At 40.2% G+C, this 16,105-nt stretch overlaps 1 protein-coding gene across 3 annotated transcripts in view; it reads right to left on the bottom strand.

Moving 5' to 3' along the window:
- Positions 1-16,105, bottom strand: part of cadps2 (Ca++-dependent secretion activator 2) — a 177,274-nt gene that overhangs the window by 142,345 nt on the left and 18,824 nt on the right. For all 3 annotated transcript variants that reach the window (XM_055025422.1, XM_055025423.1, XM_055025421.1), the window contains exons 4-6: positions 11,603-11,683; positions 11,182-11,415; positions 91-212 (exon numbers count right to left, since the gene is read on the bottom strand). In XM_055025422.1, coding sequence (XP_054881397.1) covers positions 91-212; positions 11,182-11,415; positions 11,603-11,683 — 437 coding nt within the window. The remainder of the gene's footprint in view (positions 1-90; positions 213-11,181; positions 11,416-11,602; positions 11,684-16,105) is intronic.

The raw sequence follows: 16,105 nt of genomic DNA on the forward strand, positions 1-16,105 counted from the left end.
CAGTCAGGAGAATTCTGTCCTTGACTGCTTGCAGAAAGGCTGTTGCTATCCGTTACAGCTATTGAGTATTAACATTTGAGGTGAACTTACTGGGGTCTTGAAGCTTCTGCTTGGTCAGTCTGAAGTTTTTCTCCACCCTCCACCTCCATGGTGCAGTAAACAATTCGGTTTGGAGCAACTGACTTCAGCCCCTGGACTTCAACAATGACAACCTGAAACAGACATGGGAGGATCCACACTAAAATATTATTCCAGGGATTAATTGTCAGACAACATTTACTGAGATGGGTTAGGGTGATAAACCCTAAACCAGGGGTCAGCAACCCGCGGCTCTTTAGCGCCGCCCTAGTGACTCTTTGGAGCTTCATCAAAAATGTTTGAAAATGGGAAAAGGCAGTATCTTGGCTGTGTGTAGGGGCTGGGAAATATATTTTTTTTGTTTTAATATGGTTTCTGTAGGAGGGCAAACACAACACTTAACGTTTTCCAGTGCTATAAAAATGTGTAGAAGAAACATTCAAGTCTACAATTCTTGGACCGAATCATCTGCATTAGTTGTCAGTGTGGAAGGATTGCCTGAATGTTCGCTCTGCAGCGACAAGTTGTCAAATAACTAAAAGAGTACCATACTTTCTGGAACGCACCTCAATGAAAGCCAAAACTTGGAAAAAAATAAAAAACTGAAAACATACATAAATAAGCGATATAGTAATTTTCATCAGTATACATTTAGAATGACACTCAGCGATATTATTTTGTGTTGTTGCTCAGGTTGGGTTGCTCATAGCTGCTTTGTGTTGCTATTGCACTGATTTGCTTGGCATTTGCACAGAAATTTAACTTAAACTCTTAATTTTATATACTTTACGTTTTCAAAAGGCTGCTGTTTTATTACACTCCGTTTGTTGTTTTTTTGATCACAAGCTTAACGGTAATTATTCACAAAGAGCGATCATCGTTATGCAAACTGCATTTGGGGGCAGATTTTCTGTGTTCCAAAAAGAGAAAAAAATGACACTTTCGCTGTCGCTCTTCATAATACAAATGATATCAAGAATCGGATTTTTTATTGCGTTTCTTTAATTTTGTAAATGCATTCATATTGTAACAGAAGGTTAACTTAAAGCACTATCGTACAACAGCGTCATTCCTTCCAGGACTCACTGCAGGGAAAATAAACATTTAATCATGAATACTAATTATGTATACACTTAGTCATTTTGATAATACGCTAATATAATCATCGAGAGCCTGTTTTGCCTTATATAAAAGTTTTTTGGGTCCAATATGTCTCTTTCAACATGTTGGGTTGCCGACCTCTGCCCTAAACTTTTACACAAGTTGTGACATTATAACCAAAATCCTAATTTGATTTCATTAGGGGAAAAAATAAAGAAAAAAATAATAATTTAAAAAAGAACCGTTGAAGTTCCAGCTACAGGTATATGGAAGAATTCTTCTGTCACAATCTAAAAGCACACATTATCAGTCTGAAAGCAGAACTTTGTTTTTTCCTCCCAAAGCTTTTAGTATTTGCTTTTACTTTTTGAAAGCATATATATATATATATATATATATATATATATTATATATATATATATATATATATATATATATATATATGTATTATGTATTGTATAATATATATAATATATAATATATGTATTATGTATTGAGCTATCCATAGCTGACTGGATAGCTCAATACATAAGGCATCAGTATATCACCCGAGAGGGCAGGGTTCGAATCCAGTCTGGGTCCTTAGGCAAGACCCTTCAAGCTACTGCCTACCTCATACCATGAGAGATACTAAGTTGCATAACATGCCGGCTCAGACGTCGCCCGGCCAAACAAGGTCTGCGTCAGGTGTTGGGGAACCAGAGCACCTTGATGACAAATGGGCTACTGGAACAAGACGGAAATGGGCGAGAGATGAAAATGTGGATCTGTTGGAATGCTACTACTCAAGTAACCCTAGTCAGAGGGGTTACATGCAAAGACTGGGGAAGGAATGGTTACTTCGACATCCCCAGTCAACACTAAGCTAAACAACTAGTAGCTCAGTGTTCCAACATCCGCAAACGGCAACTGCTATCACAACTTGAGATTGACGAGATACAACACAAATGCTACGGCAAAAGGGAGGAACCCGGATGTCAGGACTGTGGGGACTTAACTACAAGTCCCCACCCAGTGAGGGGATACACGGCCCCAATGAGCGAAACAGAGCTGAACGAGACAGCTGCTGACCTGAGAGAGAGAATGACAACCAGGCCTCCCCGGCGCCAATTACAACGGCTGAGTGAAGTACCATCTGAAAGTCTCATTGAGAATGTGAATGCAGCATTGAGAACGATCCCTACCAACACCATAACAGAAACCAATGAGCTGATCTACAACTCAGCATCAGTGATCCTTGAGATACTTGGCTATAAGAGCAACCATGAGACCCAATACCCACCATGGAAAAGACGGTTAGAGGCTAAAATCAAGGTAACAAGGAGGGAAGTGAGCCAACTGTCAGAGCTCCACAAGGGTGCAATGAAAAGACCAGTACCCAGAAAGTACAGGCAGATGCCCATACCTGAAGCACTCGAGACTGCCAAACAGAGCTCCAAGCCTTGTCCAGCCGCCTAAAGAGATACACAAGGGAGAATGAATCCAGAAGGATTACCGGCTCTTCTCCACTCAACCAGCTAAGGTGTACTCTCAATGGCAGGGTAACAATAACAACAGAGCAGACCCACCAAGGCTGGAGACGGAACAATACTGGAAAGGCATATGGGAAAGGGAGGCGTCCCACAACAGCAATGCACAGTGGCTGATCTCTCTACGAGAGGACCACAGCAACCTCCCTGAGCAAGCCCCGGTAACCATCACTGTGACAGATGTCCAAGAAGAGTCTCAGGTATGAAAAACTGGACAGCACCAGGGCCTGACATGATCCATGCCTACTGGCTAAAGAAACTCACTGCTCTCCATGAGCGAATGGCAGCCCAAATGAACCAGCTGCTACAAAGTGGGACTCACCCTGAATGGTTAACTGAAGGGCGGACAATCCTAATCCAGAAGGATCCATCAAAGGGTCCAGTCCCACCCAACTACTGACCAATAACCTGCCTCTCCACAACCTGGAAGCTCATGTCAGGCATCATAGCGGCCAAGATAAGCAAACACATGGATAAACACATGAGCACGGCACAGAAGGGTATCGGTGTAAATAGCAGAGGAGCCAAACACCAACTTCTCGTAGACCGCACAGTTGCCCGAGACTGCAAAACCCGACACACCAACCTGTGCATGGCTTGGATTGATTACAAGAAAGCCTATGACTCAATGCCGCATACTTGGATCATTGAATGCTTAGAGATGTATAACATCAACAGGACTCTGAGAGCCTTCATTGCAAACTCGATGAGGCTGTGGAAAACCACCCTTGAAGCCAACTGCAAACCACTTGCACAAGTGTCCGCTACTGTTCTGCATAGGCCTGAACCCCCTCAGCCAAGTTATCAACAAGACTGGCTACGGATACAGACTCAAAAATGGGGCCAATATCAGTCACCTACTCTACATGGATGACATCAAGCTGTACGCCAAGTGTGAGCGAGACATCGACTCACTGATCCACACCACCAGGATCTACAGCACTGACATTGGGATGTCATTCGGACTAGAGAAATGTGGTCGGCTGGTCACAAAGAGGGGGAAGGTCATCCACACAGAAGGGGTCTCACTCCCAGAAGGAACAATAGCAGACATAGAGGACAGTTACAAGTACCTAGGTATACCACAAGCAAATGGCAACCTCGATGAGGTCACAAGGAAAGGAGCCACAGCTAAATACCTCCAACGAATAAGGCAAGTCCTGAGAAGCCAGCTCAATGGCAAGAACAAAATCCGTGCGATAAACAGCTATGCCTTGCCAGTAAACAGATACCCTGCTGGAATAATTAGCTGGCCAAACGAGGCGATAAAAGCCACAGATATTAAGACCAGAAAGCTACTAACAATGCATGGAGGGTTCCACCCCAAATCCAGCACCCTGAGACTGTACACGAGCCGCAAGGACGGAGGCAGAGGACTAGTGAGTGTGAGAACCACTGTCCAGGACGAAACAACTAAGATCCATAAATACATCAGGGACAAAGCCTCAACAGACAATGTGCTCAGTGAGTGTCTCAGACAACAGGGAACGGAGGTTGAGGTGCCAGAGATACCATCATGGGAGGACAAACCCCTACATGGGATGTACCACCAGAAAATAACCCAAGTGGCTGATATAAGTAAATCCTACCAATGGCTGGAAAAAGCTGGACTCAAGGACAGCACAGAGGCCCTCATCCTGGCCGCCCAGGAACAGGCCCTAAACACCAGAGCAATAGAGGCCCAGATCTACCACACCAGACAAGACCCAAGGTGTAGGTTGTGCAAGGAGGCCCCTGAGACAGTCCAGCACATCACAGCAGGGTGCAAGATACTGGCAGGGAAAGCGTACATGGAGCGACATAACCAAGTGGCAGGCATAGTGTACAGAAACATCTGTGCAGAATATGGACTGGAAACCCCGAGATCAAAGTGGGAAACACCCCCAAAGGTGGTGGAGAACGCCAGAGCTAAGATCCTGTGGGACTTCCAGATCCAGACAGACAAAATGGTAATGGCGAACCAACCAGACATTGTCGTAGTGGATAAACATCAGAGGAAAGCCGTTGTGGTAGATGTAGCAATACTAAGTGATTGCAACATCAGGAAAAAGGAGCACGAGAAACTGGAGAAATACCAGGGCCTCAGGGAAGAACTGGAGAGGGCCTGGAAGGTGAAGACCACAGTGGTGCCTGTGGTCATCGGGGCCCTCGGGGCAGTAACCCCCAAACTGGAGCAGTGGCTACAACAGATCCCAGGAACAACATCAGACATCTCAGTCCAGAAGTGTGCAGTCCTTGGCACAGCCAAGATACTGCGCAGAACCCTCAAGCTCCCAGGCCTCTGGTAGAGGACCCGAGCTCAGAGGATAAGAACCACCCGCGGTGGGTGAGAAGGGAATTTTTTTTTTTTTTTTATATATATCACAACCTGACACACCAACCTGTGCATGGCTAAGGTTGATTACAAGAAACCCTATGACTCAATGCCACATACTGGGATCATTGAATGCGATGTATAACATCAACAGGACTCTGAGAGCCTTCATTGCAAACTCGATGAGGCTGTGGAAAACCACCCTTGAAGCCAATTGCAAGCCACTTGCACAAGTGCCCATCAAATGTGGCATATACCAAGGAGATGCTCTGTCCCCGCTGCTGTTCTACATAGGCCTGAAACCCCTCAGCCAAATTGTCAATAAGATTAGCTACGGATACCGACTCAAGAATGGGGCCAACATCAGTCACCTTCTCTACATGCATGACATCAAGCTGTACGCCAAGAGTGAGCGAGACATTGAGTCACTGATCCACATCACCAGGATCTACAGCAGGGACATTGGGATGCTCTTCTCATAAGGCAAGTCCTGAAAAGCCAACTCAATGGCGAGAACAAGATCCTTGCGATAAACAGCTATGCCTTGCCAGTAATTAGATACCCTGCTGGAATAATTAGCTGGCCAAAGGAGGAGATAAAGGCCACAGATGTCAAGACTCGAAAACTACTAACAATGCATGGAGGGTTCCACCCCAAATCCAGAACCCTGAGACTGTACATGAGCTGCAAGGAAGGAGCCAGAGGACAAGTCAGTGTGAGAAACACTGTACAGGACGAAACATCTAAGATCCATAGATACATCAGAGACAAAGCCTCAACAGAGAATGTGCTCAGTGAATGTCTCAAACAACGGGGAACGGAGGTTGAGGTGCCAGAGGTAGCATTATGGGAGGACATGGGATGTACCAACAGCAAATAACTGAAGTGGCTGATATCAGTAAATGCTACCAATCAATGGGTGGCCCTAAATACCAGAGCAATAGAGGCCCAGATCTACCACACCAGACAAGACCCAAGGTGTAGGTTGTGCAAGGAGACCCCCGAGACAGTCCAGCACATCACAGCAGGGTGCAAGATACTGGCAGGGAAAGTGTACACGGAATGACATAACCAAGTGACAGGCATAGTGTACAGAAACATCTGTGCAGAATATGGACTGGAAACCCCGAGATCAAAATGGGGAACATCCCCAAAGGTGGTGGAGAATGCCAGAGCTAAGATCCTGTGGGACTTCCAGATCCAGACAGACAAAATGGTGAGGGTGAACCAACCAGACATTGTTGTAGTGGATAAACAACATAGGAAAGCCGTTGTGGTAGATGTAACAATACCAAGCGACTGCAACATAAGGAAAAAGGAGCACGAGAAACTGGAGAAATACCAGAGCCTCAGAGAGGAACTGGAGAGGGCCTGGAAGGTAAAGACCACAGTGGTGCCTGTGGTCATCGGGGCCCTCAGGGCAGTCACCCCCAAACTGGAGCAGTGGCTACAACAGATCCCAGGAACAACATCAGACACCTACACACAGCCAAGATACTGCCAAGATACTGCACAGGACCCTCAACCTCCCAGGCCTCTAGTAGAGGACCCAACCTCAGAGGATAAGAACCACCTGCGGTGGGTGAGAAGGGAATTTTATTTATATATATACAATTCTATATACAGTGTTTCACAAAAGTGAGTACACCTCTGCAGATATTTAAATATATCTTGTCCTGGGACAACACTGACAAAATGACACTTTGACACAATGAAAAGTAGTCTGTGTGCAGCTTATATAACAGTGCTTGTATAACAAAATTATTCTATATACAGCCATTAATGTCTAAACTATCGGCAACAAAAGTTGCCGATAGTCGAAAGTTTCTTAAGTGTCAATATTTTATATGCCCACCATTAGTTACCAAAACAGCCTAAACTTTCCTGGGCATTAAGTTCACCAAAGCTTCACATCATGGTGTTGGCAGATATTTAAGACGTCGCACTCCTCCATCTTCTGCTCGAGGACGTCCCATAGATGCTCCATTGCGTTCAGATCTGGATAGATCTTAACCCAAGATCTAGTGAAGATGATGGTCAACCCATCATCTTCACCCTCTTCAACAAAGCAGTGGTCATCTTAGAGGTGTGTTTGGTGTCATTATCATGCTGGAACACTGGCTTGTGACTCAGTTTCCAGAGGGAGGGGTCTGCTTTAGTATTTCAAGGTACAGATTAGAGTTCATAAAATGTAACTCCCAAACACCTGCAGCATTCATGCAGCCCCAGACTATGGCATTCCCACCATCATGCTTGACTGTAGGCAACACACACTTATATTTGTACTCGTCACCTGAAAGCAGCCACACATGCTGGAGGCCATCTGAACCAAACAAAAGAATCTTGGTCTCATCTAACCTGGTTCCAAAAATTCATGTCCTTTGTTGATATGTCTTGAGCAAATTGTTTGCGGGTTTTCTTGTGTACAGACTTCAGAAGACACATCTTTCTGGGGTTATACCAAGCAGACTAATTTGATGTAGTATGGAGTATGGTCAGAGCACTGACAGGCTGACCTTCCACCTCCATAATCTCTGCAGCAATGCTGACATAACTCTTGCACCTACCTTTCAAAGACAGCATTTGGATGTGACGCTGAGCACATGCCCTCAGCTTCTTTGGACAACCAACGTGATGTCTGTTCTGAGTGGACCCTACTGTTTACAAAGATCTTCCCGACTGCTGCATCTCAGTTCCAGGGTCTTCCTCTTAGCAATCCTCTTTAGCCTTGGCGATCTTCATGTAATACAACAATTAATCTATTAAGATTCTCAGAGAGTTATTTGCCATGAGGTGCCATGTTGGAACTTTCAGTTACCAGTATGAGACAGTTTGAGAGCTGTACTACAAAATCTAACACATCTGCTCTCTATGCACACCTTAGACCTAATAACACTAATTAGTCACATGACACTTTGGAGGGAAAATGACAAGCAGTGCACAGTTTGGACGTTTAGAAATCTAGTCTTTTAAGGTTGTACTTTCTTTTGTTGCCGGTGATTTAGACATTTTAAAGCTAATATACAAAGTTATTTTGAGGGAAGAATAAATTTACACTGTTATATAAGCTGCACACAGACTACTTTTCATTGAGTCAAAGTGTCATCTCGTAAGTGTTGTCCCATGACAAGACATATTTAAATATCTGCAGAAATGTGAGAGGTGTACTCACTTTTGTGAAATGCTGTACATAAAACTGTACATATACATATATATATATTTTACTGCTCAGACTAAGTGCAAGCACTAGAAGTTTTGAGTACAATCATTACAAGTAGAGGTGTGCCGATTGACTGGCCACCGATCATAATCGGCCAATTTCCATAAAAAAGTGTATGATCGATGATCACCGATAACTGTCTCTTGTTGCTGATCACCAAAACCAATCACATTTTTCTCACCTCACAGCCAGCATGTGCAGCTGATCTCCTCTTTCCTTCACACTGTGCAAATGCTTGGCAACCATCCTAAGCAATGTGGTGAGGAACTTCAATGCTCAGAGTCAATGGGGAGGTTTGAGTCTTGCAGCGATAAACTACATCATCAAAGTGCATCAACACAACAAATCTAATATGGGATTGAACAACTTGATGGAGTTTGGCTATTTCAAGGCTCAATGCAGGGAAAAAGGACATCCAGAGCGACAAGACAGAAGGTAAAGCAGCACACAACTACCAACATTCACAAGGATTATCATGACAGTCAGAAAGTTAAAATAGCCCAAAAAAGAAAGACAACAGTTGTGGGCTCTCCTTAAACTAAACAGAAAAGATAGCAGATCAGTGTGTGAATTGCAAAACAGAATTGCCATTTCACAGTACCACATCCTCCTCAGTGCTACAACACGTTGGCAGTAGGGTGTAACTATTCTTCAAATGATTGGAGAACCTCAATTATTAAAATTCCTTGAGGAAGATTTATCTGCCTTGAAGCTTCATTAAATCATGTTTTATTACTTAGCGCACAATGTTCTGGCCGGGTTATTATTTATGTTGGACAGCATCCCTATGAATTGTTGCCAATTGCTAGCAGCATAACATAAAATTTTTAAACTCGGTCTGGGAGAATATTTTAGATTGATAATAATGTCTGGGTTTTTATTATTTTTTGGGGACCAAAAAGCATCCTCAAATTGACTGGTGCGATGCCTGGAGTACAGGCCATCAGCTCCTGTACCATAAGCTCCATCCAGAGCTGATGGTTAAGAGCGAATGGTGGAAAAGAGCGCAGCGGGAGTATTTACACAAGTGAGCAGATAGATTGAACACTGTGAGTGGCTCTTCTGTGGTTGGAACACTACAGAACAGCATAGCTTTATGGAAGAACTGGAAAATAAATTTTATGTCATCTTGGTCGCAACAAATGGGTGATGGAGCATATTGTGGCAGTACATAGCTGATAGATGAGTTTCTCTGTGTGACAAACAAAGATGTTAAATTCCCCACAAAAGCTATAAATGGCTAGGAAAGGTGAGAAGTCATCCATTAAACTGACTGAAGATGAATACATTAATACTTAACTAAGTAGAAATTTCTTATAAACTATTCATGAGCCTGCCTCTTTACTATTAACTTAAATATAATTTCAAATTTTTGTATAACTTTTATTCAGGTATAGAAAGTGAGCTATTATTGTTATGTTAGGGATGCTCAAAAATGAAAAACTGGATTAATGTTGATATCCGATAGTAATACTTCTGTTATGTTAGATTTATGAAATCTAACATATGAAATTAAATGAATATTTTATTTTATCAAAACTTTTTCATCCGATTAATCATAAGAATAATCGATAGAATACTTGGTTACTCAAATATTTGTTTACAATAGCCCAAGTCAGCAACAAATATTAGTTTAATGTGCTGACCTTTTTACCATCTAACTTTGGCACCTTCTCTTTTTTTGCTCACCTGGTGCCTCGGGTACAGTATAAAGCGTGCATATGCACAAAAAGTGTGCAGCACCATATTTTACGCACAAGTTGGTATTTATAAAAATGAACTTTGCATCAAAGTTTGCGTAAATATACGCACAATTTTTTCCTGCTGTGAAAATGTGCGTCAGTCACGTAAGCTTTTTCTGTGAACAATGTCAAACTACAAACTGTCAAAACTTACCTAAATGCACTGAAATCTGACTACATTCAGTGTTTAGAAAAAGAAGCATCAAACCCAATGCTTTTTGTCATGATTTTAGTATTTTATTGTTTAAACAAAAATGATGAAACTGAACTGCATTTACCCTCAGATAATATCACGCTCACAAAACACAGAAAATAAAAATAAAAGGATGTGAAAAATTCACTCAAAAATAAATAGCACTTTTTCTCAGTTTTTGTCTCAAAAATGGAATGCATTGGACTCTGCTGTTCAAACAGGCATCTGAACAGGCTCTTTTTTTATGTACTACTTTTATTTTTGTGAGGTGATTTTATGTGCCCTGAAAGCAACTTTCAAATAAAATATATAATTATTATTATAAACACATACTGCTACAAACAAGAGTATTGCTACTTATACTAATTTACATATGTATTTATGGGTGGCAACAGGGCGGACCAACAAATTGGGATGTATAAAGGATAGATGTGCAGCCACATGCATGTGCACAGCTTTGTACATCCGGATTTTTTTGGGCACCGCACTTTTCTAAATTTGTCCATACGCCAAGTTTCACTGTGAAAACTGCGCACTCATTTATGAATGAAACCCCAGGTGAGCTACTTCCTCCTCTGTTTAGACTTGAATAAGTAGATTAACAGATCTTTGAAGATGTATTCTGGTTTATTTTTATGTGTGCTATATCCTATAAGATATTAAAAATGTGCCACAGAAACCTGAGACTAATCTGATCCTCAAGCTTTTCATTTTGACTTGATTCGTCCCAAACTTGGGTTTGGGTCAAACTCGGCCTTTAAATCTGATGTGTAGGAAACATATGCATGGAGCTCGTTAGTTGCTGCTAAGAGGTGACATTTTTGTTCCCTTTGCAAAAGACTGACTTATCTGTGAGTGTTAGAACCGAATCTGACATTTTATACATGTACAAGAAAATACATCTTGGCAGAGCTAAAATGTATTTCACATTTTTGTTTTTCTATAAACAACAACAACAAAAAAACATAGTTTATGGTTGCAAGCATCTTGTATAATTAACCAACCTCCAGGTTAAAGGTCAGCATAACATCAGATTTGGACAGTATGCCTCCTTCATCCCCTATATCCAAGAAGGAGTTGTTCATAGAGGAGCGCTTAAGCTTCTGTTTGAAGTCTGGACCTCCTTTGGACACAGGCAGACTCTCCAAGTTAGCCATCAGCAAGTTGACAGAAGAGCGCAATTCTTCAATGTACAAAGCCCCCATGTCAGTAGAGACAAACTTTGGGTTTGTCCTTTCCTAGAGTATGTACAGAGAAAAGTTACCTTTAACTTTCTTATTTAACATATAAAAACACCTGCAACCACTAAATTTTTCAAACTATTAGTAAAGTATTTATGAGCAGCAAGTATCAAATGTGTGGCTCATTTTAAGCGCATACTGGCTATAAATTGTTTGACACAATCCTAAAGAAACCAGATCTCACCCTAGCAATCTTTTCAATCAGTTGTAGCCTCCCGTCCAGTTCTCTGCGGATCTGAGCAGCTTGTTCATCCACATTGTCAAGCTGTAAAAAAGCAAACAAAAATGAAACAGAAAAAGAGAAGAGCACTGTCAAAAAGATGAAAAACATCCGTGTTTTAGAAACAAATTTTAAAAAAGTTAAGTTTCTTGTTTGGACATGCGGAAGCCCTGCTGTAACATCTTAAAATATAATTCTTGTTTTACTCAACACTGCCTGTCTTTACTGCTCTACACACCAACAGCTTCAGCGATTAAAATGACTGGTCACGGATTAAGGATAAAATAAATAAAAAATTCTGGACTTTTAAATTAGGATGACACAACTGTAGTGCAAAACATATATTTTAATACATTTTCTTTATTGTTTGCCTTTTGAAGACTATGTAGTAGTGTGTAGGTATTGTTAATGTCTTGCAGTGACACATGAGCGCTAACGTTTGTCTGTCACCTATGTAATGGGCCAGTTTGATGCTACTAAGCTTACAGGAAACTGCCTGCGCTGTAAACAGCCATCCTGCACTGTGAAGAGAGAAGTGTTGATCAAAACAAAGCAGCTGTTGATGTTAATTCAATATCTGGAAGTGTGACCAACACAAACTGGATGGCTGAATTCACTTCCTCTGCTGTCATTGATAAAAATAAAGGCAAGCTTCAATTCTAAAACAGCGCAAAAAACTAATGTCATCGTTCACAACTTCTCCTTCTGTTCACTGATTGGTCTGGTAGAAAGCCCCCATGTCCTTTCCTTGACATGGGGGCTAGGAAAGGAGCCCCCATGTGGATGGATCTAAGTGGATGGAAAAAAAGCCTAGACTGTGCTGCAAGCAAGATTTTTTTTTTTCCAGCAGAATTGCACAGGAAGGTAATAGCCAGGTTAGATTGGAACCAAAATCTGTAATTTTTTATTTGAAATTGTTGTGATTAGTTTCATTTTAGACCCTCTTATTAATTTAAGAGGCTAAGAACACATCAGGGTATGGCAGAGAGGTATTTTGTTTGTCAAATGTCCAATGTGACAGTGTAACATTTTTTAAGAATGATTCTTAAGAAAAAAAAGACAAAATCTTTTTCTTAAGAAAAAAAATCATTTCTTAAGAAATTGCTCTTAGGTTATGGCCTAAGCTCCAAAACCAAAAATATGCCAAGAAAATGTTGTGCATTGTTTCTTCAATGCAATATTTGATCAGATTAAGTGAACTTTCATTTACATTTAAGTTGTAAGAAATATGTAGTTATTTTGTCCATATTTTTGTGGAAAAAAATAAATAAATCATGCATTTAGTTTTCAAACAATGAACTCAAAAGTGTGTTCAAGAAACAAACCACCCACAGCCTTTTTTGGAATAATTTTGGATTTGAATTATAGAATACCATGACAAAAGGTAGCAAAAAAAATTCAAACACTTAACTTTGAGACAGCATCCCTCTGCCAGTCCTCAACAACTGCAGAGCTGTTAAAAATTCAAAAACTTTGTGTTCTTTTCTGATTAAAGTTGCAATATGGCACTTCCATCAATTTTTTTTTCATATTTGTTGACGCTGTCTCTATGTCATGACAGTATGGTATGAGACAGATAATCTGTGAGAAAATTGAACTAGAAACAATCTATCACAGCCTAAGGCAGATCTTGGCGCTGTTGTAGCGCCACTCACCTTCTCCCATTTCCCCCGTTGCTCTCTGCTAATGCTACAAGTTTTCACTTTCATCAGATTCTGTTGTGAATGCTGAGGGATTTCAAGTACGCATGATGATGTGTGTACTCGAAATGTACATGTTGTATTGGCAGACACTTATACTGCATTTTTCCTATGTTATATGTGAAGCAATCTGCAAATGCTACAAGTACATTTTCATCAATATTAAGGAATTATTCATTCAAGGTCCTACATCTTGTGAAAAGTTACTAGTAAATTAGTTTTGTGTAATTTCAAGGGAACTAAGAAATTTGTCCAAGAAACTAAACCAAACAGGTAAGATTTTTTTTTTTTTTTTTTTTTTTTTTTTTGCAGTGGAGGCAGAGATCGATAAGTCAGCCAGTTATCTGTTCAAGTCCTGGTCTATCTGATCCAGCTGCTCATATTTATCTAAAATCTCATCACAGCTGATTTTCCACCTACTCCTGTACTTTTAAACTGACACTTAGAAAAGTATTCAAAACCTTCTAAAGGTACTACAGCTGGTGTCCCTGTTGAGTTATAATTTTTCTATCTTAGCAGATCTTAAACATCACCACTGTCTCAACTTCTCCAAATGATCCTCATCCTAACAGCACTCAGTACCTGTCTCAGTTCTTTCATAATATCCCAGAAGAGTCATCCAAAGTCTTTGCAGGAATGCAAAGCTCCACTTGTCCTCTGTACCCCATTTCATCCCAGCCTATAAAGGATTGTACGCAATGTAAATTAAGCTTGCAGTGGTCATACTACAACCTGCATGACCACAATCCTCCTTAAGTTAGTACCTGCTGAAATATTATTTATTGTAAAAAATAAAAAAATTTTAAAAGGGGGAAGGGGGATTTTTTTTTAAGTATGTGACAATTCAAGTTATTCAATGAAGGCTTCCAGGTGTAAAGGCCATTAGGTATTGATAAGAAAATCAGAAAAGATAACTAAGAGTATTTCAAAACATCAATAATAACAGCAGCCAACAGAAGTGGAATAGTTCAGGTCATTTGAGTGCTCACCAAGGACAGTTTTGATTTACTTTATTATCTATTACTGATTGAAAGGTTAGTGTTACTTTTTTGCATTTCAATAACCTAATACTAGGGACAATGGTGAAGAGACGCAGACGCAGACGGACGGATGGATGGATGACCAAATAACCTGTCAAGATGTGAGTCGTTTATACAAAAAAGGTCATGTCTGAAATCCTTCTTAAATTTTCCACAATTACATTGCAGGCAGATGAGATGCAAATCAAAAACTATGTTACTTGTGTTGCTATGCTATTGTGTCTTTGTAATGAATTGTGCTTAAAAGATCATCTTCAAGACATGCTGATTTTGAAATATTAATCACATTGTCCCTTTGCTACAGTTATTTAATCCACATGTCCATCCAGCTGGCTGACTACAGGATGACACAATGACTACAGATGAGAACCTTTTTACATCTTTTCTGTTCCAAAAAGTCTCTTCATTGTTGAAGAGAACTTTTGTTGAAGAGAACTTTTCTCTTCAACAATGAAGAGAAAAATTTTGTTTTGTTTGTTTTTACTGTTGTAACGACTGTAAGACTCGTTATGGTTCTCCAGCTGCACTAAGGCAGAGAAAAGCACCTCGAGCGGGTTATAAACACCCCCCAGAGACTGACTGGCTGCACTTTTCACCAAGGAGCCCTCAAACCCCAGCCACCACCTCTTCAAACTCCTGACCTCAGGGAGGCGTTTCAGGGCAATGAAGTCAAGGACAAAGACTAAAAAGCTGTTTCTACTTAAGAGCTGTTGTTGCACTGAACACAGCTAATTCAACTAAAATCTGATTATTTTTCTTTAAGGTCCCAAATATTTCTTTTTTTTCTACTATATATTTATATTTACTGAGATAGGTATGTTTATTAATATTTTTCCAATTATTTCAATTGCTTTTGAAAGTTTTTTTATTATTATTTATTTTGTTGTGCTTTCTTTTGTACACAATGACAATATAAGAAATTCTGATTCTGATTCTGAAGTCAGCCAAAAGGCCCTTTCCCCTACAACAGGTTGTCCACCTGCTGATCAAAAGTTATGATTGTAGGCCTAACAGAATAAGCAATTAATAAACTAAACGCATTATAAATTAAAACAAGCTAATTAAATTAAAATGACAATAATTCCAAGTTGAATGATTGTTTTTGTCGTGTTCTGCCTTCCTGCCAGAGAGACTGAATGTCAAAAATGCTTCACTTCAGTGCATTGACTTACATTTCTCATTTTTGCCTTACACAAATTTCCCCGGTCGCTCGGCTGGATAAGGACAAGCACCTGTCTCCTCACCATAGTAGTTCCATCTGAAATTAATGGAGAGGGAGTAGGGCTGCCTCCTGTGTGTTGAGTCCATAAGGAGGCTCAATACACAAAGAACAGCATGAATGCCATAATGTGAAGCAAGCCAGAGCTCATATTCAAGTTAAGGCAAGTAAGCGAATACTTTTGGCAAAATTGCGTATATTATTCTAAAAAAATAAGTAACACAACTTAAAATGAATAGTGTATTTTCGCTAATCGAATCATATAAAATTACTAAAAAAAAAAAAATAAAAAATTGATATCCAGAACAGCGTAATTAGTTTACAATTTTTCACCAGTATTGGCTGCTTTTCTGCCTAAGCCAAATGATTACTACATTTTAAAGAACAAGTTTAAGGAGACTACAAAATATATTTTTATTTATTTATAGTTTATGTAGTTTGGATATTTAAATTGTCTTCCAGTTCTAGAGTTAAATAATCTGTATGAATTAATTTATTGATGTTTGAG

The sequence above is a fragment of the Poeciliopsis prolifica genome, unplaced genomic scaffold, assembly GCF_027474105.1.
Source record: "Poeciliopsis prolifica strain line A6 unplaced genomic scaffold, Auburn_PproV2 SCAFFOLD147, whole genome shotgun sequence".
NCBI classification, from domain to species: Eukaryota; Metazoa; Chordata; class Actinopteri; order Cyprinodontiformes; family Poeciliidae; genus Poeciliopsis; species Poeciliopsis prolifica.